General features: G+C 42.7%; 2 protein-coding genes across 7 annotated transcripts; one reads left to right on the top strand and one right to left on the bottom strand.

Annotated features, from left to right (window-relative positions):
- Positions 1-2: 2 nt before the first annotated feature.
- MED17 (mediator complex subunit 17) lies at positions 3-13,185 on the top strand. The gene is made up of 12 exons (XM_064409510.1): positions 3-278; positions 562-728; positions 1,144-1,363; positions 2,713-2,849; positions 2,948-3,032; positions 4,155-4,307; positions 5,061-5,191; positions 6,266-6,450; positions 6,956-7,093; positions 8,710-8,827; positions 10,003-10,162; positions 12,080-13,185. The coding sequence occupies exons 1-12, from the start codon at positions 47-49 to the stop codon at positions 12,283-12,285; spliced, it is 1,932 nt and encodes a 643-aa protein (XP_064265580.1). The 5' UTR covers positions 3-46; the 3' UTR covers positions 12,286-13,185.
- On the bottom strand, positions 8,785-21,981 carry VSTM5 (V-set and transmembrane domain containing 5). Of its 6 annotated transcripts, XR_010356474.1 has the most exons (7): positions 21,751-21,969; positions 18,540-18,869; positions 18,299-18,439; positions 16,663-16,787; positions 15,385-15,502; positions 13,299-13,894; positions 8,785-8,901 (listed from the first exon to the last, which is right to left on the bottom strand). XR_010356474.1 is itself a non-coding variant. In XM_064409511.1 (4 exons), the coding sequence occupies exons 1-4, from the start codon at positions 21,833-21,835 to the stop codon at positions 16,744-16,746; spliced, it is 600 nt and encodes a 199-aa protein (XP_064265581.1). In that variant the 5' UTR covers positions 21,836-21,969; the 3' UTR covers positions 15,607-16,743. The 6 variants fall into 6 exon arrangements, 1 of the variants encoding a protein (XP_064265581.1); XR_010356473.1 differs by lacking the exon at positions 8,785-8,901 and having other exon boundaries at positions 13,276-13,894; XR_010356475.1 differs by lacking the exon at positions 8,785-8,901 and having other exon boundaries at positions 13,276-13,890.
- Between the last annotated feature and the right edge of the window lie 4,566 nt (positions 21,982-26,547).

Raw genomic sequence — 26,547 nt, 5'->3', positions numbered from 1 at the left:
GGCGCTGGCCCCGCCCCCTGCCGAGTGCGGCGGGGGTCGCTCCAAGATGGCGGGCGTGCCGGCCGTGCGCATCAGCATCGAGTCGGCGTGCGAGAAGCAGGTGCAGGAGGTGGGGCTGGATGGCAGCGAGACCTACCTCCAGCCGCTCTCCATGTCCCAGAACCTGGCGCGCCTGGCGCAGCGCATCGACTTCAGCCAGGGCTCCGGCTCCGAGGAGGACGAGCCGGGCTCGGCGGGCCGGCCGTGGGCCGAGGCGGGCGAGCCGGAGGATGAGGAAGGTGAGGAGGGCCAGCCCGAGCCCTGCGCCGGCTGCAGCTGCGGGGGGCCCGCCGCGCTGGGGCCGTGCCGGCCTGCGCTCCGCGGGGCTGGGCCTGGCCTGCCTTCCCCGGGGTGGTCACCGCGTTCGTGACCCAGCCCCGTGAACTGGGGAGGGGGAGCACAGCAGCAGGTTGCATGTCGTGCTGTATTTCCTAACGTTATGATCTCTCTGTGGTTCAAAAACGAGCTTACGCCGTACCTTTCTAAAGTCCTTTGTTTTTCCTTCCTTTGTTTTCTTTTTAGGGTTGGTAAAGTTCCAGCCATCCCTCTGGCCTTGGGATTCAGTGAGGAACAACTTAAGAAGTGCCTTGACTGAGATGTGTGTGTTGTATGACGTCCTTAGCATTGTGAAGGATAAGAAGTTCATGACTCTAGATCCAGTCGGGCAGGATCCCCTTCCTCCAAAACAAGTATGTTGTACCTAGTTGAGGACTTGGTGTGGCTTGATGCTAATGATTTTATTCCAGTGGGGTTTTTTTTCACGTGTGATCAATACAAAATTTGTTAAAATGTTCCATTTGATGTGCTGGTGCAGTGCTTTGAGGGTCAGAGTAAAGGCTGGGAATGGGAGTTGAGGCCAATTTCAGAAGCCTCTTTGCTGAAGCTCTAGGTCAAAATGCTGCTTCCAGCTGTATAATGGTGGTATGAAAGTAATTCTGAATAAGTTACTGGTCATCCAGCAAAAACAACATATCAGTCACTGTCAGTTAGTTTCCACTAATAATAAATAAATATTAATTTAAATTATTCAATAATAATAATAATGACAATAATAATATTTTGTGAATTAAAGTGCAACTATCTTGTTGTTGTTTTTGGTACTAGAATCCTCAGTTTCTACAGCTGATTTCAAAAAAGAAGTCCTTAGCTGGAGCAGCTCAGATCCTGTTGAAAGGTGCAGAAAGATTATCCAAATCAGTTGCTGAAAATCAGGAGAATAAGCGACAAAGAGACTTCAACTCTGAACTGCTAAGATTGAGACAACACTGGAAGCTGAGAAAAGTGGGAGATAAAATTCTTGGTGATCTGAGCTACAGAAGTGCAGGTAAACAGTAGGATCTTTTTCACAAGAAGGGATATTTTATTAAATTGTCTTTCTGTAACTGGAAAAAGAGATGGAATCTCTCTTAATTTCAATGTGAATGTATTTATGAGATAGGTTTATAAAGGAACAACTCTTGTTTTAGTATCAGGGAAAATGCATTGGCATCTTCAATCCAGAAAGTGATTTTAAAGGCCAACTGTAGTATTTTACTAAGAATTTGTTCACAAAAACAATACTGCATTTGAATGTAGTTGGTCAGCTGACGCGCAGAGTTTGTAAATCCTTGGCTTTCATCTACGTTTGGTGTGTAAAGCATTAAAAAAAAAGGTGACGAGTTGGTTACATTTTTTTTTAATCAAAGATCAGAAAATCCTAGAATATCTCAAGTTAGAAGGGACCCAAAAGGCTTATGATGTCTAACTCCCTGCTCCCCAGAATTCACACCAGGTAAAACTAAACCGCGGGACTAAAGAGTGATGTTGAAGGTAGATGATTGTACCTGTTATTCCTGCAGTTGAGAAATGATGCTGAGAATATGCCTTAGTTCATGGATTACATTTAAAGGGGGTGAGCAGCCCAGGGTTCTGGGGGCTGTTATGGAGTGACAAAGTGAATACAGAATCACACAGAACTTAGGATGTAGGTACAAAGCAGGCATGAGGAACGGATGTGTTGGGTTCCGGTTGTCCCCTGTTGGTGAGGGAGGGGAAGGACAAATTGAGATTTGTCCATGAACAAGCTGCAGATGTACCACAGGCTATGTATTGTTTTTAGTTGATTTACCCTGGGCTAGGTGAATTGTGCCCTGGATGAAAAAGGTGTGCAGCTAGGACAGGTGTGGGTATCTGCTTTTATCAGTCCCTGAATAACTGGCTATAGAGTTATCCTTTCCCGTCAGAACATGGTCATAGTTTTAAGATTTCTAGCCAAACATCATCAGAATTCCTTTAAGGGTGTTGTACCTTCAACTACCTGCTTGCAAAACTTCACACATTTACTTTTTTCCTTTTTTTAACCAAATATCTTTCTTTTTTCCTTCCTTGCACCTAATGACTCAATTTCAAAAAATTCTTGGCTTCCTCCCATAATTATTGGACACTCTGTGTTAACTTACTGTAAAATATTACATATTGTGCAGTGGAGGATTGACATGCTGGTACAGTGGCATGAGCTTTCTAATTTACCTGGGGTTTTTTTAAGAAGTCATTAAGAAATGTGAGTCAAGTGCAGCTCTGAAGATTTGGAGACTCAGAAACACATATTCTTCCAAAACAGAAATACGCACTTTTTTTTTTTTTGCAGAAGGTGCTTAATATTTAATGTGTATGTCTTTGTCCTCCTTTATTCAGGCTCCCTTTTTCTTCATCATGGCACATTTGAGGTGATAAAGAACACTGACATTGACCTGGATAAAAAGATACCTGAGGATTACTGTCCTTTGGATGTTCAAATTCCAAGTGATTTAGAGGGATCAGCATACATCAAGGTTTGTCAGAGAAACCTCAATAACCTAGTGGAGTTTTGTTTCAGATTTATGTGCTTGCAACAGAGAACAAATATTAAATGCTGTTCTCTCTTGCCTAGGTTTCTATTCAAAAACAAGCACCAGACATTGGTGACCTCGGGACAGTCAATCTCTTCAAAAGACCCTTGCCAAAATCAAAACCAGGTACAGCTTATATATTGTTTTATGAATATATTCTGAGGGAATGAGTTTGGATATGAGGCTTGTTTTAAAATTTTAGCATATAGCTGGGAAGAAGAGTGAACAAGACTTCCCTTATTTAAACTGAAGTTTTCTATTTGGGTGCTGCTTGGGCTTTGGAAATCATGCTTTTGAAGCATGTTTCTTCAGTTTTTCATATGTGTTTATTCAGTTCTGCAAGAAAAATATTATGGGTGTATTTTGTGTATTCTGGAGCTCCTTTTGTTAGACATTAAAAGTTTGAGCCCATAACTGAAATCAAACCAAGGTGTTGTGTTTCAGTCAGTTACATCCCATTAATTCAGCTGGACTAGTGATTGTTCACTCTTAACTATGCCCAAAATGCATCATTTGTGTCTGTTGCTCATATGTTTTATCTGGATCTGAAACTCTGTTGGTGGTCTGTGTGTTAATTACCAACAGCTCACCTGGCAGATAGCATATTGATTCATTTAGTATGTGCCAGTATGTGAAGTTGTAAACTTTTGGATTAAAAAGCCATCCTTTACTCTGTAAAGTTAGAAATAAACTGGCAGGATTTTATTTCACAGTTGTCTGACATAGATGCTGGTGCCGTCCTGAACATAGACAGAGTGATGTACTGTGAGGTGTTTCATGTGGTATTGAGGGTACATTGTACAGCTTGTGTGCTTACTCTCTCCAGAATCTCCCAAGAATTTTGGGCCTATAAACCCTGTGAAAGCACATACATGTCCTGAACATTATGAGGTAGTTATCATAGAGTGAGTTTAATAAAGCCAGAAGTATTGAAAGTAAACCGCAACTTAAGGAGCAGAGGTTCATGAAGAGAGGCCTTCACAAAAGGCCTGGGAGTGTAATACACTGTTCCATAAGGGTGTTGCACTTCACAATACACATATATGTAAAATTGACTCAAAATTAGTTTTAGTTTTACCTTAAAGTGCTTGCTTAACTGAGGTATTATCAATACTCAATTTGGGTATAAGGAACTGACTACTTTATCTTAGTGATCACACTTGGCTACTGCATAGTATTTGGCATCTGAACAAAAAGGTGGCTTCTCTTTGCCCTTCCCTCCTGCAAACATTGATTTATACTTTGCAGGTTCGGCACACTGGCAGACAAAGTTGGAGACTGCACAGAACGTTCTTCTATGTAAAGAAATTTTTGCCCAGCTGTCACGAGAAGCTGTTCAAATTAAATCACAGATTCCTCACATTGTAGTAAAAAATCAGATAATCTCCCAGCCTTTCCCAGGTAGGACACTTTTTAAGATGCTTAACCTACAATTATTTCCTTAAATACTGACTGATGTCACATTTTTAGTGCTTGGTCCTTACAAAAGAAAAAACAAACTCCTTGATTTTCAAAGGTTTTGAAAAACGTAATTTCAACTAATGCACAGTAGTTTCTGATGTACCCTGTTTTCCTTTGTGGTTATGTTTTTTGTCAGCAGCACTTAAAACTGTCAGCTGTAATGCCATGTGCATGTGGCAGTTTGGAGCTGAGCATAAGTCATTGCTCCTGGATTGCATGTAAGAAGAAATTTAAGACTTGAGTTTATGGGTCCTCTGAAGAACAAAAGCAAATGCTCTTCAGTGAGGATAATTAAACAGCATAAAGGCAGCTCAGAGTCAGTGGTGAATCCTCTGTTCTTACAAGGGGTGCACAACTGAACATGTTTCTGGATTGTTTAAAATGTGTGTGATGGTTAATCACTCCTTTGAGAAAGGAATGGGATCCTGGGGACTTCTTTTTGTGTGGGATTGAGTCATAGAATGTGAAATGCATCTGGTGAGTTCACAGTTGTCAACACTTCAGTGAATATCAAGTTTTATTTGCCTTTGGTGCTGTGCTCTCCACCATCATTTTTTGATTTTTCTCTGATACAGTGAATACCTGTTGTTAAACTACTGAGTATAAAACATGAAGAAAATCAGTTCTCAATAGCAACCTTGAAAATTGCCAGTGCTGACTTTTAAAAATTTTTTTTTCCATCTGTTTGTACAGGTTTGCAGTTGTCTATTTCTCTGTGTCACTCTTCCAATGATAAAAAGTCACAAAAGGCTGCTTCTGAAAAACAGAATCCAGAGGATCATCTCTATGTTCTGGAACATAATTTGCATCAACTTATCAGAGAGGTACTGCATCTATGGCTGAAGTACTGAAGAGATTTTGGGCTTCTGTTCAGCCTTCTGCCCAGTGTGTGGCACTGGTATAACAGCCAAGTGCCACTAGAGGCCAGTCCTTCTCCATCCATTTGTGGAAGGCAGCCTTTTGCTTGGGTTTCCATGGGTGTGGGTGGTTTGGGAGTTCCAGTTAATGCTTTCGTGGCATGCTAGTTCTTTACTTAACCTCAGACCTGGCTGCTCAGACTAAGACTTCAGAAAAGCCATGCAAAGCTTTTCCAGTAGAGTTCATCAGTTCTGCCTTTTTTTTGTTGTGTCTAGTGGTGCTTACCAAGCACTCTCAGTGAGCATCCTGTCAGCCATACCCTCAAGAAGGAACAATCAGTTGCCATAATAGCGTTGTTTATTTGAATGTCCACTTCTCTGCTTCAGCATTTTAGATTCTTGGATAATCTAGCAGAACCTGGGGCATGAGGTTGAGGTTGTGTCTCTTCAGGCAAGAAGCCCAGTTTTGCATCTCTAAGTAGACTTGAAACCACGTTCCAGAGAGCATGGCTCTGCAAGTCATGCAGTCATGTGGAACAGTCCAGTATTTTAAACACTGATTTAGGATTCATGAATCTTTGGCTCAGTGCCCAGCTTTCTTGTGGATTTTTTTTACTTTGGACATACTGCTAAAACTTCTTGTACTTTTTTTTTTTTGCCTGAAATACTTCCTTTATTTTTAAGTGACTGTTCTAGTGACCATTCTTTCTGTCTCCATAAATGTATATAAAGAAGACTTATTAGTTGGAACTACTGCCATGGTACCACATTTTTGTTAGCTAGCACTTTTTTTTTACATTAACTTTTTTTTCTTTTAATTTAACTTTCTATAAGGTTTGAAAGACGCATATAAATGGAGGAAGCAAAGTACAAAGAACTCTTTAAAGTGCAGTCAGGTTGATAAAGTTAAAAAGTTGCACTTTTTGAAAGTATGTACCCTCAAAAAACGTGATATGAAGCAATGTATTGTAGGATACATATTATTTCTTGCAGATACATTACTTGATCCCTTCCTTTTATAACATCTGTTGGTTGTTGCAGTGTCACAAGCAAACCCTGAGCTCAACAGTGATGCCACATCCAGCTAGTGCACCTTTTGGCCATAAGAGAATGAGGCTTGCAGGGCCCCAGGCTTTTGATAAAAATGAAATCAGTTCTTTGCAATCCAATGAAGGACTTCTGGAGAAGATCATAAAACAAGCAAAGCACATATTTTTGAGACGAAGGTGGGTTGCAAGATACTCTAGTTACAGTAACATGTACCATTATGTAAAATAAAATTGATCTATTTTAAATGTTCTGAAAACTAGCTGCTGTTTCCTTCACAGTTAATACAGCCTTTTTTTTGTAAGTACTAAGAAGCAAAAAATATGAGAAAACAACATTCAGCTAGTAAAAATAAAAAATACCAGATTTCTTTGAGATCTCTGTGACAGTTGCAACATAAGCTGCTGATAATTGTCCCTGTTTATCTCAAAGTGCATAAAACCTTTTTAGTATTCTTAGCAGTGCAGTAGCTGATACTGAGTAATACCAGTTCAATACTGCTGCAGAATGTATGAGAACTGTACAGAATAAACAAGTGTACTTCATTAGCACCAAAACAGTGCTGAAATGGAATTTTGATCCACATGTTTCCATTAAATCTAATAACCTCCTTGCTTCCTGTAATCAAGATAACAGCACAAACTGCCTGGATTATTGTGTGTGGAATATGGCTTTATCTTCTAGAACTGCTCGAACCATTGACAGTCTGGCGAGTCGCATTGAGGATCCTCAGATTCAGGCTCACTGGTCCAATATCAATGATGTTTATGAATCCAGTGTTAAAGTGCTAATAACTTCCCAAGGATACGAGCAGATATGCAAGTAAGTAGGAGACTGCATGTCCTTTAGTTGTAGAAGTATGAAGCAAAGGCAGCATGTATTCACATTTTTCTTTAAAGGTTTAGAATATTTTTAGACAGACAAGTAGAAGTCCATTATTGTATGTGTTTGTTTTTCTGAGTTGACTGTGTTTGTTTTTCTGAGGTGACTGTTCAGTCACCTTTTTCTTGAGGTGACTGAACAGTCACCTTAAGAAAACTTCACCTACTTTGCCCTTTAATGAAGATATTTAGTGCATCTTTAATTCATAGTTTCCTTTCAAAGAAGAAATTTGGGAGTGGACACTTAGCGGGGGATTTATTTTGGGTGGAGATGACTGAATACAAAGTATCATTTGATGGTGCTGGATTCTAAAATTCCAGTCTGGTCATGGAAAGCTAATCAATGCTCAGTCCTAGCTTGGTTGCATAGGTACTGAAATGTGGAACTCATGTAGTTCATACAATAATTATGCATGTTGTTATTGAAATACAAGATGTGATGTTCCAGAAAGAAATGCCAGCAGTGAATGCCGAGTTGCTGTCCGAGGTTTTTTCTCTACTCCCCCGGGCGGGGGAGGAGGCTGCACCGGCCGAGCTGTGGCACAGCAACTGACAGCCGGGGGGCACTGCCCAGATGCGCCGGGGGCGTCCGGGCAGCGCCTCAGCAGGAGGCAGCAGTGATCAGCAAGAAGGCAAAGTAGAAAAGAGGGACCCGAATCAGGGCAAAGTCCAGAGTGCTTTAATGTCTCCAGGGAACGCCAGCCGAGTCGGGACCACGAGGCAGGGGTACAGCCGATTATAAAGGGACGGAACATAGAACATTTCAACCAATGAGAGAGAACTTGGGACGGAACAAACTCGTGACAAACATGCCGGCTCGCCAATAGGGAATGCGACAGGGAGGGACCCTTGTTCCCGATCCAGTCACCCACCGAGGAGGGGAGAACTTTCTGGAAATAGGGAAGGGGACAGTGGCTGATGGACAGGAACTCAGGGAGGGATTGACAGAGGGTAACCAGGGGAACAGGGGTGGAGACAAAAAACTGATACTCTCAAAAGGAGGGGTTGCCAGGGGAGGGGGGGAACCCTAGGACCGAACCATTATAACTTTAGGGGGAAACGGAAGAAACCAAATGAACCCTGCACCACAACAAGTGAATTCATTAATGCATCAACAGTGTTTTTTTAGAGCAGTGATCTCTGGCTGTGACCATAGTGTGGGGCAACCTGCAGTCATTGGTACATTTCCAGTCTTGGTTCCAGAGTACATAAGCTGCCCAAGTTTTGTCTGTAACATAGAACACACCATTTTCCCCTGCACACCTGGAAGGAAACTTGGGCACAGGGCAGGCAGGGAGCTGCAAGGCTTTCCTGACCTGAACAAATGGTAGGCCAGGTCTGGGAGACTGCCACAGAATATGTCACCACCATGTAGAGGCAGCTGTTGTGGTGGCTGATGCAACTGGAATGTTTGGAGTTGCTGTCCCATTCTGTAGGCTTTGCACCATCTGTCTTAGGAATTCTTGTCAACGATTGGGTGGGATTCTGTGTTCTTAGTTTCCTGTTTTCTTAAGTGTTTTAATGTTTTTTGAATAAATATTGATCTTGTCTTTAAAGATCCATTCAACTGCAGCTGAACATTGGAGTTGAACAAATCAGAGTTGTGCACAGAGATGGAAGAGTTATTACATTGTCCCATCAAGAGCAAGAACTGCAGGATTTCCTTTTATCTCAGGTAGACTCACGTATGTTATTCTTCCCTTTCTTGTGATGTTCAGGAAACAGAAGAAGTTAAAATCTCACTTTCATCTATGTAGAAAATATTAAAAAGTTCAAATTAAGGTAGTGGAGAAGGGAAGCTGGATGACTGAATTTTCACTATGTTTGTATAGAGTCTTTAGCAACTGTTATTAGAATATAATGCCATTTTTTACTAGGGTCAGTAGTCATAATAATTTTTCCCTCCAATTTAAAATGCATTTCTTTACACTGCTCATTATGGGAGAAACAAGTCAGTGGTAATCAGCAGACAATAAAGTATTCTATATATGAAACTTACTGTGGCTAAGTTCTTAATGAACTCACAATTACTGTCATTTCAATGTTGTCTGTTAATGCTCACTTTGCATCTGTTGTTACTAAATCAGCTGATACTTGAATGAACTCTCTTTTCTTAATTGCTTAGAACAACCTGCTGATTTTATTCAGAAGTAACAACCTCCCCACTATGCATTATAAATAGTCAAATTGCAGGTCTTTAATAACAGTGGTTGGCCTGTTGCAGTTTTATATAACTCCATGACACGGAAAACAAGTTGAAACAGATTCTGCTGAGGTCGTGTCTTTTTGCTCAAGTGTTGTCAGACTTGTTCACAGAGAACTGCTGAATGGTGCTGGATACTTCCTTGTTACAAGGGTTAAGTCATGATACAGGAAAACAGTAGCATTTAAACTTCTAAGCTGTTAGAGCTCAGTGCTTACACTTGAGCATTAATGGAGATAATCGTGCATGTGAGAACCTCAAGTTTTTTTTTCTGAATTTTCTCTGCTAATATTTTCTCATATTTTATATATTTTACAGCAGAAGTCTTGTTTCTGTTGAAAGACAGGATTGTTTACAAACTAATTTTTTGAGACCTAAATAAAGTTTTTTGTAAATTGATAGCAGCATTTAAATAAAATGGCTAAGTGCATACTGATGAAAAATTAATTTAACTGCATAATAGAGTGATACTCTCTTCTGTGGAGGAGCTAGTCTAAATTCAAATAACACAAAGCTCTACCATCATATTAAAAAAAGTTCCTCTGAAAGTAGTGAACTTAAAGTCACTTTTATAAGTAACTACATCAGCAATTCTTTCTCTGGTCTGCAAATACTGAACAGAAACCAAACCTCTTGTTATGTTTCAGATGTCACAGCACCAAGTACATGCAGTTCAGCAGCTTGCAAAGGTTATGGGATGGCATGTGCTGAGTTTCAGTAATCACGTCGGTCTGGGGCCAGTGGAGAGCATTGGCAACGCATCAGCAATAACTGTAGCATCACCAAATGGAGACTATGCCATTTCAGGTAGTGTTCCCTCTTGCAAACAGAAGTCAGATCTTTCTGAGAGTGTTTGTAGAATACAGTGTTTGCTGTAAATTGATACCATGCTTTAAAAGTCTACAGACTATCTCTTTTGTGTATGGAATTGACATCTAAATAGAATCAACACCTTGCCCAAGAAGCCTCTTAATATAAACCTGATTATATCTACACAGGCTTGAAAATATTCCTTACAGTTACCATGGAAAATTATATGTATTCTATAATATGTATTATATTAATACATTATTTTAAAATATTGTTTTGATAAATATTATATAAATACTTGTTCATATAATATATAATTAATGTATTATTATTAGCATAAAAAAAAGATATTACAGAAACCATCAGGATCCTGAGAGAAGGCAACAAGATAAACAACAGGATCACAACTCCAAACTTAGAGAGAACAGTTTTGGTCTTTTTGGGATCTTTTTGAAAGAATCCTGTGGGGATATGATCCTATGGGATGGAAAGAAGAGGGGTCCCAGAGTGCTGTTTGATTATTGTTTTCAAGGGTCACCTCTTGCAAGGGTCAAGCTCATGAATGGTCATTGCTAATGTTCAGGAAGTTGTGCCAAAGTGACAGAAGACCTGTGTGTATGACATAGGAAGGAAGCTCCAAGAGGTTATAAGTAGTTGTCCTGGGAGAGATAGAGAGATCCAAGCATGCATTGGTAAGGACAGGAAAGCTGAGGATAAAAGAGGAATCTTGTGAGGGATGTACAGGGCATCAAGAAGAGCTTCAACAGGTATGTCAGCAGCAAAGGAAAGATTAGGGAAAATGTGGGACTGCTGTTGAACAGAGAGAGTACCTGGTGACACAGGACACGGAGGATGCCAAGGTACTCAGTACCTTCTTTACTTTGGTCTTAAGACTGGCCCTTCAGAAATGGATCTGTGAGACCTGTGGGAAATTTTGGAGCAAAGATTCAGCCTCATAGTGGAATACCAGGTTAGAGAACCTTTGAACAGACTTAGACATATATAAGTTCATGGAATCAGGTGGGATATATATCCATGACTGCTGAGGGTGTTGATTGATGCCACTGCAAGGCCACTCTTGATGCTAAAAGGCCAGGCTCAGGAAGGGCTCCTCAGGACTGGAAGAAGGCAGATGTTGCATCCTGTATTTAAGAAGGAAAACATGGGGAGCTACAGTCTGATCAGCCTCATTGCAATTACTGGGAAGATGAGTTGGAAAAAAATAGTCTCAGAAGAATTCTCCAAACATGCTATGGGGAATGTGGTGATGAGGAGTAGTTGGCATCAATTTATGGAAAAGAAATTCTGTTCCATCAGCCTGATAGTCATCTATTTATAGAAGGTTAGCTTGGCAGATGGGGGAAAAGCTATGTTTGTCTTAAAAGCCAACACACACCACTCCCCAACATGAAAACACAGAAACCCATCCAAGCCGACAAAGCACCAGCACCCCTCCACTAATCTCACAGAATTTTGTGATTAAAAGTAACTGCCTAATGACTTAGATCCTGTCTATTTGAGATAAATCCACTAGAAACAATACATTTTTCAACAGAATAGTAGGAAATACATGCAAAGAAAGAATGAGCAATGAAGCCTTTGCCCTTCCTGGCATCATCAAGGAAAAATAAATGAATTTGTAAGGTGTACACTTTGGAGTTCATTAAAAGTTTCTCTGTCCTGATCTAACCAAGAAGCTGCAGTGCAAAAGCAACAGAATCTTAGAGAAGTGGGAGATGAGAGAGAAAATCTGGAGAAAAAGCTTTTAAAAAGAAAGGAAGAGAATTTCCCTTGTTTGCTTTCAGCATGTTTGGAATTGAGTAGAAGTAAAGTATAGAATACACAAGGAAGAATATTTAGTAAGAGGAATGCTTACAGTGTGAAAATGCTCATTGAAATCTCCTTTCCCCACAGTCCGTAACGGTCCAGAAAGCGGCAGCAAAGTCATGGTTCAGTTTCCACGGAGCCAGTGCAAGGATCTCCCCAAGGGCGATGTCCTGCAGGACAGCAAGTGGAATCATCTCCGGGGGCCGTTCAAGGAAGTGCAGTGGAATAAAATGGAAGGGCGTAACTTTGTGTATAAAATGGAACTCCTGATGGCTGCCCTGACTCCTTGCTAGTGAAGCATCCGTCCCTCTCTGAGGGCTTTGAAGTGTCTCTGTGCAGTGGTAACTGCCAGTGCAGCAAAGGGAGATGGGAGCTATGGGCCAATACAAGAAAGCAAAATCAAATTTATTTCCTGTACAGAAATAACCATTTTGGTATTTGTAAAAAAACCTTTTTCAGTGGCATATAAAATACATACAATTTTTTGTAAAAGTTTCTTTCAGCTGTATCTTTGAAATTTGCTCTGTCCAGCATGACATAGATAAGTAATTAATGTATTTTTTGTTTATAAAATTGAATTTGGTAGTCCTTGAGTTGAATCATTCTTGGGTTGGAATTTTTGTACATTGATGGGGATTCTGGGTGACCTCTTTTTTTGAGAAATATGTTTCCTTGGCAGTTTAACTTGAGAGTGTTACAAAGCCACTGCCTGTAGCAAAAGTCTTTCCTCTCTAATGGCCTGTGCCATGTCTGTTTTTTGCAAGAATATAGAGGAGATGGTCTTACTTGGCTGGCAAGTTTGAGTTTGTGGGTGACTCGTGACTTAGTGACTGGATAGAAGGAGGTAACTTGTGCAGTAGACCTCCACACTTGAACATCTGGGTCTTTCCTGCATTCTCCATGATTATCATGCAGGGAAATAGTAATATCTTCCCAAATATCATCTCTCTTGAGTTCTTTCAAAATAAAAAAGTCATGTTTTTTATAGTTTTGGTTGTAATTGTAGCCTTCTTGAAACTTACAGTATGATGTTCAACATAGCTTTCATTTTGTTTGGTACTTAAGTGCTAAGGGTCTATTTGCAACCTGTGTAAACTGGTTCATATTCATGTCCATGTTGTCTTATGAGGTGTCTGTCTATATGTATATATGTGAACTTTTTGCACATAAACACAATCAAATTGAGCATCACACTTCCATGGTGACAGTTGTTATTTTGTTGTATTCTCAAGTATAAAGAATAATTGTAGGAAAATAAGCAGCAAGCTGCTGCTCAGCAGGTATCCAAAGCAGTTCTTGTACTTACATTGGTGTTGGCCAGCACACAGCATCTTGTTTCAGTTCCTGGAAATACTTGCTTCTGTGTGACTGAACTAAGAGAGAGAAAGGGTTTCCTTTCGGGTGCTCATGTGTTACCCAGGACAGCTGATGAAAATTAAAAGCTCTAGTTGAAAATAAGTCTCTTGATCTTGGACCCCTGTGATGCCAGGTCCTGTATTGCTGTGCCAGCAGACACTGTGTGATTACAGGCAGAGGGGGGTTGTTCCTTGGTGAACAGTTCAGCCAACAGCCTGATGCATGTGTTCATGCGTCTGACTAGATGGGGCTGTTCTGGCTCCTGCCAACACAACAAATCTCTTATTAATAATTTGAAGATGAGTCTATGAAATTTGAATATGTCTTTATGCTTTATTGTTCTTAACCTAAATTGACAGGTCTGCGTGTAGCAATAGCCTTTTCATCAGGTAAGTTCTTAGTTACCGAGTAATCAGATCACTGTGGAGCTATTACACTCTCATGGTTGCAGGACTTCTCTCTTGAAAAGAAAGACACATCCTGTGTTGCAGAACAGCAAGCTCTGTATGTTAGCATTAAAACTCTTGTCAAGACTTCTAGGTCTAGCTGAAAAAAAAAAATAATTGTAGCAACAACAAAAAAAAAAGAGTTATTAGAGACCTGGAGAGTCTGTGTTTTGGTGTTGAATACACAGGGATTCCTAATTTTAATGCAAAACAGACTGATTAGACAGCTAAAAGAGAGATAGTCTTGAAACTTGGTAATGCCTCTTTGAATATGAAATGATGATATTAGTGAATGATTAAGAAGACCTTTTCAATTGATTGTCAGTGCAATCTGGTGAACTTGGACATCTCTAATTCAAGTTTAAAAGTAAAATCCCTTAATCCCTTTGATATCTAGAATGCTCTAAATATTAAATTTGCTGCTGTTCCCTAGGGAGTTTACAAGTACAGTAAGAACAGCTGTTTCTGAATTTCTACTGCAACAACCTTCCATAAGACTTTAGATGCTCCACTGCTACAGTTTAGCCTCACATTCTGTACCTCAAATATTGACCTCAATAATGCATAGTAACAAACAGTATTTTCAGGAAAATTTCAGTATTTTTAAAGTAACGTTAGTTACCTGTGTAGAGTAAGCATGTTAAATTGTGGGTAAAATTTTTGGGTGAGGAATTGTCTATAAAGAAAGCTACATACAGGTTAACTGTACTGGATGTTCTCTCTGAATACTGTTTGAGTCCCTGCTATTCATATGGGATATCACTGCCTAAAAGTGAGGCTGGTACCAGGTTTAATAGCCAAGGATGGGTGCCTGAAGTTGCAGTGACTTCAGCCAAGCTAAAAGAAGTAGAAAAACTGTGCTAGTTGTAAACTTCTTTTGTTGTAGTACCTTTTAAACGGAAGAATTTTTAATGTTTATTTCCTACTTTCCTGCCAGCTTTCAAACATTGTGGTTTAAATGTGTGTGACCTCTGCAGTCACAGCAATGCACTAGAATGGTCATTCATGTCTGGATATGTTTCCTGGTTTCCTCTGGCAATTGCAGTGTTCAGGTCAGTGTTAGCAGATAATAGTGGTTTTATGTTTAAGCTGCACTTTTTGAACTTTCTAAGTCTGGCAGAGCATCTGCTGTATATTCAGCTCAGCCTAATACCTTTGCATTCAAAGTGCTTTAATATGTTTTGCCTTAAAAGTCTGAGATTCGTTCAGTCTAAGATTTAGGGCTCAAAAAAGAGCCCCTAACATGTTTTCCATATTCTATAATCACACTTTACCAAGTAATTCAAGTTTGTTGATTGACATATATGCACTTAGTTTCCCTGCTGTCAAAGCTTAGTTCACTCAGACACAAAAATGGGCAATATACATTTAAAGTAGAGAATTGGAATAAACTGTTACTTGTCTGTGCTGGTTTTGATACTCATTTCATTTCTCACCTTTTTTGACCTGTTCTAGATGTAGGAAGGAGCAAACTGCTGAATCTGGTACTCAATTTATGAGTGGGAGAGAGGCCCTTTGTACTACAAATGGCCAACTCAGGATGAGATGAGGGTATTGTGCACAGGGTGCTTTGGCTTGTTTGGCACCTACCTGCATCGTTTTGCACTTGGTGAGAAGTTCCCTGAACTTTTTTCCAAATGGAACCCACAGAACCTCTGCGCTTGAGCATCCCAGTCCCTGACCAGAGGCAAAGCTCAGTCAGCCTGTCCTGTAAAAGGTTTTTGCAAACAAGTGAGATGAAATGTGAGAAAGGCAGTACCAGCAGTTTGACTCAAACAGCAACGTGGCAATCTACAGGCGCAGACTAGTCCATGATGTCTTCCAAATTCAAAGTTTATTTCACACTGCAAAATTTTCATTACAAAAGCAAAACAGAATAATTTGGAACTTGGTCAGTTTGCTGCTTTCTCACTGGCAAACACAAGTGTTATTCCACCCAACAGATCTACAGGTGGAGAATTGCAATACGTGCAATATGCAGATTCAAGAAAACATTAGTTGGGTCACTTTAATGTTTTCTTACAACATAGGGAAAGCAAAGATGGCTTCTCAACAAGAGCAATTTTAGAACTGTATTTGTAAATATTGTATTTCAAAGAAATGCTGTTATAACTTTTTTTCTCAGATAGATTGTTCAGCACTAGGCTAAGTTTGCAAAGGACTTGACATCTTTCACAACAAAACTGTTTAGTGTTTTGCCATCCCAACTGGTGTTGTGTGTCAGTGTTTTATCTGACCCCTCTAATCTTCACAGTGTCCTCTTTAGTGCCTGCCTGCACTGTTGCTTGTACAACCACTTGCTCTAGTAATGTCATAAAATGTGAGTTAACATCCATCCTGGGGCAGTGTAAACAACTGGAAACACAAGTGGGAGAACTTTGACCAGCTCAGCGTTCTTTCAAAGTCAGTTCTGTCTTATGAAAAATTGCAGTTTGTCTTCAGAGCTTCAGGAAGTTCCTTACACCCAAAAGTAGCAGCATAGGTGCAATAAACAGGATTCAATGCTTGCAAATATTTTTTTAATGTAATACTGTAATTGGATATTTAATTTATTATGTTGATGGATGCTAATGACCACTCTGTCTGTAATAGGAGACTTGCTGTATCCAAAATGTAGGTGTCCTTCAAGACCATGATAATTTCCTTTATGGGTTGATCTTAGAGGCTTGGTTGGTTGGTTGCTTAAGAGTGGTAGAGGCTGTAGATTTTATTAGCTAGCCACAAATATGCTCAGCATGAAAGCATGCTCTTTTTTACTCTGACCTTAACTAGCAGAACTGAAAACAGGTTGAAACAGCTCCATCAGGCACGGTAGAATTAATTACTTTGCAAGTTAGGATGTTTCTGCAGTAGTCACAAACATTTTACCTTCTAGGTTTGTTCTTGCTTTCTTGGCCAATACTTTCTCCTGAGGTAGAATTGTTATTTTTATTATGACACAGTCCTTGGCTAACACTCAATGGTTTCCAGTTCAATCTCTTCTGTTGTACTTGCTGTAAATGAAAGGATATTGTTATTGACTGGCAAATGGATTGGAAGGCCAACATTCCAAAATTAACTGTGCCAAGATATTTTTAACTTTTTAATATTAGCTCAAGCTTGCTCATCTAAAATTAGGTTTTAAATACATCTTTTCAAAATATTGATTAAAGAGGTTCTCGCAATCTTTAAAGTGACAACAATTTCTTAAAGTATAAGGCTAAAGGCACTAAGAAAACTAAGCCCATAGGGACCCTTCTTATATCTCTCTTCATGGCTTCTGAAAGGAGGGCTCTTCTGAGATAGAACTGGGGCAGAAATTAGGTCTCTGCTTTGGACCATTTCCTGGGAGATCACATAAACTTTTAGAACTGTGCTTTCCTGAACTCTGCCATATGTTACGTGAATATGTCTATTCAGTTCAGCTCAGCTCTGTGGAAGATTGGCTTCAGCTGGAGAAAGTGGCTTTATCTAAACAAAATCCTGTATATTCTGGCATGATAGGAAAGTTTTCAGTAGCTACAGAAGCTTGTGAGTGGTGTATATACCATGAAAACAGCAGCAACCCTTAAGAGCTGTAGGTGAGCAACAGAAAGGAAGAGACAGCTCAAACCAAGTTAATTTCTTCTCCTATCAGAAGTCTGGGCCATTAATCTTAGGATGCTTGAGTGTCTTTGTTGGTCCAGTAAAATGCTGATAGCTAGGCTGCTTGTTGTAATGTAACACTTACTGTAGAAGAAATACAGACCTTTTACCTAGAGGGTAAGAAACAATGAGTGGATCTGCACTTACAAAGAAGGGAGGTAAACATCTGAAATATCTTGAAGTGGTAAAGGAAACCTCCCATTTCAAAGATGTGCCTAAGAGCTTGATCCCAGGTCTGTAATGTGCACCTTATCTTTCTGCCTAGGCCAAATATCTCTGGCAGTGGCTTGGAAATTTCTTCGCTGGTATGTCCCTTCATTGTAGCCCTTGTGCTCCCTTGACCTGCTTTTCATGACTGTTGTCTTCAGTGCCAGGTTTTGGTATTACTCAGTGTTTGTTGGAGTCTGCAACTGGATCAAAAGCAAACAGATGAAGAGGGCATTTGAGAGGAGGAGATGCAATCCTCCACTGAGGATTGAACTGAGGTGGGGGCCACTTCCAAGGGTTGTTTGAATATTTTCCCCTAGGATACACCCTGCTGATGTGAACTGAGAGAGTTGCTGAAGCTCTTGACTTTGTCTCCTGCCCTTTGATGGGCAGCTCTGGCCTTTTCTCCCTAAGTTTTGCAATCAACAATGTTGAGAAGTATTTTATTATTTCTAATGTGAAACAAATAAGGTAGACGTCCTGTGGATTGTTCTTCAACTAAAGACCTGTTATTCAGTTGCCTCAGCTAGTAAGGAATTAGAACAGGACAACTGATCTGAGCCCTTCAGTCTTGTTTCTCAGTGGTCCGGTTTAGAACCTTTATGGTACAAATTTTAGGCTGAAATTTCAGGCTTGAACACCCTATACCCTGACTACATTTTTAGAGAAATACCTGTTAGTTTGTGTGTTGTCTTCTTCTGAAATAGATGCAGAGATTTATTACACAGCCACATGAAGCAGATTAGAATGGCAGATACTGCAGCGAGAAATGCGAAAAGAACTGCTACAAAATGCAAATCTTCATAGATAATCTCTGCAGGGAAAATGGAAAAAAACTAATATTATAAAATTGATTACAAGCAGATTGATGCTTAAACACAGGGTAAAGCCAAGAAGTCCCATCTAGTTTGTACCGTAAACATTGACTATGATGGTGCCATAGGCATTGGTTCCATGTTCCTCCATTACAGTGACAAAATAGTAGCCGGCATCTCTCATGCCCACGTTCCGAAGCTGTATAGAGCCATTTTCAAAAGTGGTCACTCTGTCCTTGTAGGCCGTGGATATGTTGACATAATTCCCACTTCTCCACTCAACAATGCTGGTGGTGCCCCAGCTTGACACATGCTTCCACTCAATGGTGGCCACGCCTCGGCAAGAGTATTCAACTGAGAGGAGGATGTTTTGTGCCACTGTTGCATTGATGTTGGGTTGTGGGACAACTAAGGATACTCCTCCGGGAGCTGAAAGACAAAGGAGAGTGATGAGTGTGGAGGTGATGCTGCACTAACTGTCCAGGGCAGGTTGGGACCTCTGCATCCTGGTAATTCATCCTACCTATCTCAGTGATCTGTTTTAAGAGAGAATAGATTATGCTTTTTAATACCTTCTTCTTTCTGCTTTCCATAAAAGTAACATACATACTTGAAGACTAAATACACATTTATCATTTGTGATAGCAAAAATGCTTCCACCATAGAAACACATAATTGCATGTGTTTCAATGTTTTAACACCCACACAGAAAGGGACTTTGGATAAGCATAACATTTTCTGAAAACTGAGCGATGTTCTTTTGTTTATCAGTAACTGGCTTCTTTTAAAAATCCTGCATTTACATGGAAAGTTTAGTCGCCATGTCCAAGGTAATCTATCGTATTTATTAACTACCATCCCCCAAAAGCAATGACTGTAGTAGGCATAAGTATGTGAAGTCTTGGCAAGGACTTTGTTGTGTTTTCAGGATGTGTAATCAACATTAGAAATATCAGCTTCTTAAAGGCGACCAGTTAATAAGCCAGTGCAGATAAATCACATGTAACCAAAGGTATGCAGTTTCATGAGAAGCCAGGGACTTCATGTTCCTGATGATATCTGGGCAAAAATGCATATAAAAGAATATTTAATTCTCACCTACTTCCTCCTGATGTGATTACAGAGCTGTTCGTGACACTGTGAAACTGAACCGACGGCTTAGTTTAATGTGTAACTGCAATAATTTCTGCTTGCATTTGGTGTTTCTGCATGAAGATTTGGATGAACACCAACACTGGAGTTTTAATGGGCATACATTTTTTCTTTTGATTAATGGCTTGTTTGAGACCCTTGTCTAAAGACTGCAATCCTGTTATCTACCAACAAAAATCAAAGCAGACGAAAGGCAGATAAAGCACACAGTAAGGCTGAATGCCTTTTCCTGGTTTGGCTTGGAGCAGCTCACCTGCTCTGCTCCTTCCTGTGGGAAGAGCCTGACTGCAAGAGCAAAACAAAAAAGAAATGCTGAGCTGTAAATGCCTGTAACCCAGTGGGGGAGTGAGAATGAGACCCTCAACTGTACTGTATGAGTGCAAAGCAGGACACCTGGACATGATCCTGGAGGTTCTGCAGAGTCTTCAGGGATAAGAATGATTAGAAAGGCAAAGAAAAAAATCTCCAAGGGAAAAAAAAATTGTAAAAAATCTTAAAATAAGAGCCCTCCACAGCCACCACAAATGGAAGATAGGGGTGAATTACAACTTGACTTCACTGTATTTGGGATCTGTAGCAGAATTCACTAACTCTGCTGGTCAGGGTAAGGTAGGGGAGCTCAAGAAGCCAGTTCAGTTTTTCCAAGATAACACTGCTGGGCTCCCCCTTTCATAAGCATTGTCCATACTCATGCTGCCCAGTCCCCTTGCAGGAACATCATGCTTTCTGGGCAGCTCAGTGCATCCTCAGCTGAGCTGTGGTCTGCTGTTCAGCCTGTGTGCAGGAGAGACTAACCAGAGCTGTGAAAACGAGGTTTGTGCCAGCTACAGAAACAGAACAGCCGGGAACCTCTGGTAATCGCTGCAAATTGTTCCAATTGTTTTCTGGTCGATGTGTTTATTTAAAGGCCTTCCCCACTGTTTCTGACCAGACAGGAGCTGAGTGTCTCCCCTCAGTAACCCTTTCATGTTATTATAGAGGCTTTGTTTTGAATATGCATTTGCAAAATAAATGTAAAAAAAAAAGAGATGATTTAAATCTTTCCATTAAATTATTTGCAAACGTGTTCTGTCCCTATCTGGTATGCAAAGCTAAAAAAGGCAGTTCAGTATCTAACCATTCAAAAATATTTTTAGTGGTCAGTGTGCCTAGATCACCTGAACTGGTCTAATCCAACAGAGCTGGAGAACAAACATCACACCCACAGGCAGCGCCCTACGCAAGGTGACGGCTCTGCTGCTCGCAGAACCAGCCCCTTCACACCCAGCAGAACACACACCCAGGAGAAGAGCGTACAGGGGTTGCTCAGAGCTCACGGAGTTTGCCGTCCTGGCACGCTGCTCTGCTCCAAAGTATTTGCCTGGCCAAGAGTCAAAGTGGGATGTGCAGCTCTGTGTACCAGACCTGGCCGCGGCAGCGCAGCTGGGCCTGCGGAGTGCTGGGCAGTGGGTGGGCACGAAAAAGGCTGGCAGCGAGGGGCTCAGCAGGAGCTCCGAACTGGGGGGACAGCTCTAAAACCCTGCGGACTGTTTCTCCACCCTTCGGTGTCCTGCTTGGGCGTCACTTCTCTCGCAGGAGCGCGGCGGCCGAGCCAAGCTCGCTGGCGGCGCTGACACCGCGGTGCCCCGGCGAGGCTGGGGCTGGCAGCAGCCTCCTCCAGGCCCCTCAGGGAGGGGAGCGCACGGCTCCCGCCTGTTGCCCCATCCCCACTCACCCCCGTGGGGTGCTGGTCGGAACCCACCCTCCCTTCACCGCCGCGTTTCCCAGCGTGACCCGACAGCCCTCGGGCTGACTAACCGGGCTGTTCCCCCTCCACGCCGTGTCCCCTCGGTCGCTGGAAAAGCAGCGGGGGCACGGCGCTGCTGGGGCCGCCCTGCCGGGAGCGGGCGTGAGGCCGCGGCCGCGCTGGTCCCGCTCGGCTCCTCCGCTCCCCCCGAGCAGCAGGAGCGGGGACGAGCCTCCCCTGACCGTGTCAGGGCGAGCAGCGACGCCTGCCTGAGTCTCGGTACGTCCCGTCCCCTCCCAGCCGCTGCCGGCTGCGGACGGGCTGGCAGAGCGCTGGCCGCGGGCGGGGGCTGAGCCGGGCATCGCGGCGAGGGGCAGCAGGAAAGCGCCGGGGCAGGGAGCGGGGCAGGCGGGCACGGAGCCGGACACTTACTCTGCAGAGCCCACCCGGCGGCCAGGCAGAGGGTGACGGTGCCCACGACGACGCTCCGGCCCCGAGAGCCCTGCAGCGGTCTCATGGGCGGGAAGCCGATGCCCCGGGGCTGGCATTGAAGTGGCTGGGCCGGCCGGCGCGGCCCGGCCCCGGGGGCTGCCTGCCCCAGGCCTCTCCCTCGCTTCTCTCCCTCCTCTTCCTCCCGCTGCCGCCGCGGCGCCGGGGCTGCTCCCAGCTCCCCCCGCAGCGGCCCCGGGCGCGCCCGCCTCACACCCCGCGGTCTCCCACACGGCTGCAGATGCAATTGGCTGGGGAAGGCAAGGCGCTGCCCGGCCATCGCCCAGCCGGGAAATGAGCGCGGTGGGCGCAGCCCTGCCCCGCCGCAGCCTGGAGCCGGGAGCGAGCCCGGGGTCGGGACACCTGGCCGAGGAGGCTGGTTTTAAGTGTGATTTGGCATCCGCAAGGGAAATTTCACTTCGGGGTGCTAAAACGGACTTTTTTGCTCCAAGAAGTCTGGTGATGATGCAGGTGAGACCGGGATGGGGGAGGGCTGGAGAGCAGCATCTCTGTGTCCCTAGAGATCATCTCAGATGACCACGCTGGAAAATGAACTTGTTCCCATCCCACTGTACCCGGCACATGCACTAGGTGCTCCTCTCTCCCTTCTGTTGTTGTCCAGAGGAGGTCCCCAGCAATCCTTGTGCTTCTTTCAGAAGCACCGGACAGTGTGAGATAGTGAGAAACACGATTAGAAAGCATGAGAGCATCCCAGTCCTGAAAATTCATCCTTTCTCAGAGGCATCCTTGTATATGGCTACCAGAATCCATATACATCCTCAGGAGATCTGCCTCTCTGACCAGGGAAAGAGTTACACACCAGATCAACCTTTTTGCAGATTTTCCATTCTCTTCCTTGCATTTCCCTCTAAAGTTTTCTTTAGTAGAGTTGTGGATTAAAGAGAGACGTTTCAGCGTGCAGGTCAGTGCAGGCTCCTCAGGGTGAGTGGGGGAAAGGACAATAACCCAGGTGGCGAGGGACAGCTGAGATCTGCCTGTGCTGAGCGGCCACTTTCCCCCTGCACTGTATGGTTTGCACGCAGGTTTTATATGCAGGTTTCCTTTTCCTTATGTCTGTGAGAGCAGGCGAGTCCCCGGGGGTCTGGATGGCTGACGCACAGCTCTGGATGGAGGGCTGAGCAGGAGTGAGGCTTAGCTACGAGGGAATCACTCCTGCTGGGCTTTTCAACCAAGTGTTTTTCTGTCATGTGCTGCCATGCTGTATATGGCATTACAGCTTCTTTCATGCACATCTCAGGGGGGGACTTCCAGGACTTAAGTCATGCCTTGGACAAGAGAGAGTGCAATCTTCATGGACTCCACGGCCCAGACATTGTTCAGGTGCAAAAAAATCTCCAGCTTCACCAACTGCTGGTGCATCTCCAGAAGCGTCAGCGATGATACTCAGATGAAGGGGCAGGGAAGGAGATGGCAGTGAGGACGTTCTGCCCAAGTGCTTGTCCCACATAGGTTTTGCAGCCTGCCATGGTGCTGGGGTTGCCTGGAAGTCTGCACTGGATCTGCAGAAGCAGGTCATGAAGTGCTTTCCTTCCACCTTGTCTGTCGGAGCTGCTCCTGTGCTTTGCCAAATCCCCTCTGCTGCGTCAGGCCAACGTAGTGCCTGGGTGTCACTGCTGAAAACATAATTGCATGAAAAAGTGTGTAGTTCTTCCCCTGGGAGAGATTGTGTCAGATGAAGTTTCTTCCTGATCCCATCACTTTATGGCAGTTTTATTCCTCAGAGCATTAAAGAAGGTCTCATGGTGATGTGACTTTCCTTTTTTATTTCTTTCAGCCTTTAAATTATTTTTGAGTTTGTGGCCCAGTGAACTATTTTGGCAGCACAACTTATGAGCTATATTCTCATATAAAATTAATTGAACCCTGCATATTTTAATGTATCAAACTGGTTCCATTGAGTAAATGCACTTTATTGGAAAGACAGATAATAGTAACAAAATTGAAATACAGGCTTGGACCTCCTCTCAAATGTTCACAGTTTTGGCTACCATAGGTCAAATGTTCAGTCTTGCGATAAAAGGAAGTCCTGTGTTTGTGTTCAGCATCAATAATTAACAGCAAAGAACTTTTAAATTCCTTCTTTTTAAAGGGAACATTGTAAAATATCTAGAGGTTGGATTTTTTTTAGTATAAACTGCACCTCAAGAAATACATATCACAAAGTGCTCAGCATTAAGAAAGCATTTAATCAAGCTATTATAAACCATATTTATTTGAAAGCTGGCTGGTTCCTCTCTCCCTGAGAGCCCCTTGGAAGCAATGATTCCTCTCTCTGTGCTGCACAGATCCCCCTGCAAGGGAGGAGGTTTCTCTTCAGCAGAAATACATTGGAGTGTGTGAAATGGCAGTGCTGGGTGACAGCTGGGCAGGGTGGGGGCCCACTGGCAAGGCAGGGGAAATTTTCAGGGCAGTCTTCTTGCCTGCAGCCTGTGGAGGAGTGTGGCCATATGAGCTGCACTGTGGGGGCTGGTGCTGGAGGCCATGGGGTGCAGCCCCATCAGCAAGTGACTACAGAGGGACTCACTTGGCTTCAGGAATCTGTTTGGCTGGAAGAGATCATTAAGCCAGCCATTAACCCAGCACTGCCAAGTCTACCACTAAGCCATGCCCATAAGAACCACATGTACATGTCTTTTAAATACCCCCAGGATGGTGCCTCCACCACTTCCCCATTCAAGTGGTTGACAACACTTCCAGAGAAGCAATTTTTAGTAACATCTTCTGGCATAACCTGAAGTAATTTCCTCTTGTACTGATGATGGCTGGATTATTGATTAGCAACCAATCTAACTGAATTTAACCTTGGTGCTTGACCCATCTGAGTCCCATCAGCACCCACCTGCCTCCCAGCACCCCAAAGGCAACGGGGGATGAAGTTCAGCAGACATCACCTGCTGTGGGGCTGGAGTTTGAAGAGGATGCTGTGGACATCCTGGGCTTTGATGCTTGGGCATTGGTGCAAGGCTTCAGTGGGGAACTGCTTCTGCCAGGTGTGAGTGAAGGGATGCACACTGCTTGGTCTGCTGCAGGATTTGGTAGTTAACTCAGAGTAACTTTACAGAAAAGCCAGATTGGAGTGTTATTCTTAATTTTACTTACCTTGGCATATTCATTATATATTTTCCTATCCAAGCTTTTTATTAAAATCCTGTCCAACCACATTCAGATGAGGCTAATGATATGCCACTCCAGGTTGTAGGCTTTTCATCCATTAGTGCTGCTCTTCTGGTTTTATTTTTCTCTGCTTGTCAATCAGCAGTTCTAGAAAGCATAAATGTATCAAGCAATATAATGCACACTGTAAAAAATTAGGTTGTCTTTGTTTAATTACAAATTGGCCTTAAACTACCGGGCTCTGGGAATGTCTTACAAGGTCTGTAAAAATTTAGTTTGCCATTCCTACCCTGCTGTAGGCATCTGCAGATTTTACTGCTACGTGCTCAGTATTTTGTCTTCCCTTTGCTTATTTCCATTATTTTAAATGGGTTTTTTTCTTTCTTCTCATTGCCAGATGTGAAACAACAGTCTCTCAAGTTTGTCTGGAGGGCCTGATTTCTCATTCTGGTGCCATTAGTAATGGAACAAAACCACATTAACGATTGCAACAACAGCCAGATAGGAGCCAGAAAGCTCCTTTTGCTCTCTAATGTGCTGCTTGAGTACACTGAAGTGCTTTATATAGAGGATTTGGGATTTTTTCTCACTCTTTTGCTTTGATGTCTTTTTTGGACTTGATAAAATGTTTGACCTTGTCTTTTGCTAAAGAAAAGATAAAAACCACCAGAGTTAAATATTTGAAGAGATTACAGACCTGAGATAGCCCTTTAGAGGTAATTTCATCCTGCAAGAAACCATAGGAGAAAACTCAGCAAAGAAATGTTAACAGTGACTGCAGGGGCATTGCCTGGTCAGATGGGCTGCAGAGGCTGCTCACTTGTTTTTGGTTGATGTTGCAGTGAGCTGGCAAACACCTGGCAGAAAGCAGGAGAGAGCTGCAGGCCTCCAGACCAGCAAAGAAACATGCACCTGGCACAGGAGTAGTCAAAAAATAGGTAACATTCTGCTGGCCCCTCCTCTTTCACATGAGGTTAGTCATCCGTGCTTAGCTTATTCTGGTCTTCTGGAAGTGAGAAGGACATTTGTTGTGAGGTCTTGGTGTGTAAAAACATTCCTTCCATTTGTATAAGATGAAAAAGGATTTTTCAGCATCTGAAGTAGAACCTGGTCAAATCTGCCTTTGCATGTCACTGGTTTCTTTTTGACTTTTATTTTTTTCTGCAGAGGCACAGTACAAAAAGCCCCTTTCTTACCTCAAATCAATCAATAGCTGTAAGAAGAAAGACAATGGGCAGTTCTGGTCTGTCGGCATTCCTCCACTTTCTAAGCTGTCTAGACTGCCTAAATCTGCTGGGTTTGGCCTGTGGGTTTGCAGGTTTGGGAAATAGAGGAAAAACTCAAATGATGATGCAGAAATGTTTATCTGAGAATGCACAGATCTTAGTAGAAGGGAGGAGCTATTTGGAAATAGCTTTTATCAAATTCGAGGTGCTCAAAGCACACCTTTGGCCAGGGTTGGCTGACATTTGCCCATTGGGTGCTGTTGTGGCACCAAATATCTTCTGAGACAGTACATCCTTCCTCTATATTCATTGAGAGTGGAATATCCCCATCTTCTTTCACTGGAAAACCAAAGAACAAAGTTGCTTTTTTTTTTTCTAG

Source organism: Passer domesticus, chromosome 2, assembly GCF_036417665.1.
Source record: "Passer domesticus isolate bPasDom1 chromosome 2, bPasDom1.hap1, whole genome shotgun sequence".
Taxonomy (NCBI): domain Eukaryota; kingdom Metazoa; phylum Chordata; class Aves; order Passeriformes; family Passeridae; genus Passer; species Passer domesticus.
This window is presented reverse-complemented; position numbering and strand designations above follow the sequence as displayed.

Bases quoted from the DNA above. Each gene is read 5' to 3' on its own strand.
- MED17 (XM_064409510.1), top strand. From the start codon at position 47: ATGGCGGGCGTGCCGGCCGTGCGCATCAGCATCGAGTCGGCGTGCGAG. The intron at 279-561 runs GTGAGGAGGGCC...TTTTCTTTTTAG, and splicing joins CGAGCCGGAGGATGAGGAAG to GGTTGGTAAAGTTCCAGCCA. The intron at 1,364-2,712 runs GTAAACAGTAGG...TCCTTTATTCAG, and splicing joins TCTGAGCTACAGAAGTGCAG to GCTCCCTTTTTCTTCATCAT.
- VSTM5 (XM_064409511.1), bottom strand. From the start codon at position 21,835: ATGAGACCGCTGCAGGGCTCTCGGGGCCGGAGCGTCGTCGTGGGCACC. The intron at 18,440-18,539 runs GTACAAACTAGA...TTTTCCCTGCAG, and splicing joins CATCATAGTCAATGTTTACG to AGATTATCTATGAAGATTTG. The intron at 16,788-18,298 runs GTATTTCTCTAA...TTTCATTTACAG, and splicing joins GACAACACACAAACTAACAG to CAAGTACAACAGAAGAGATT.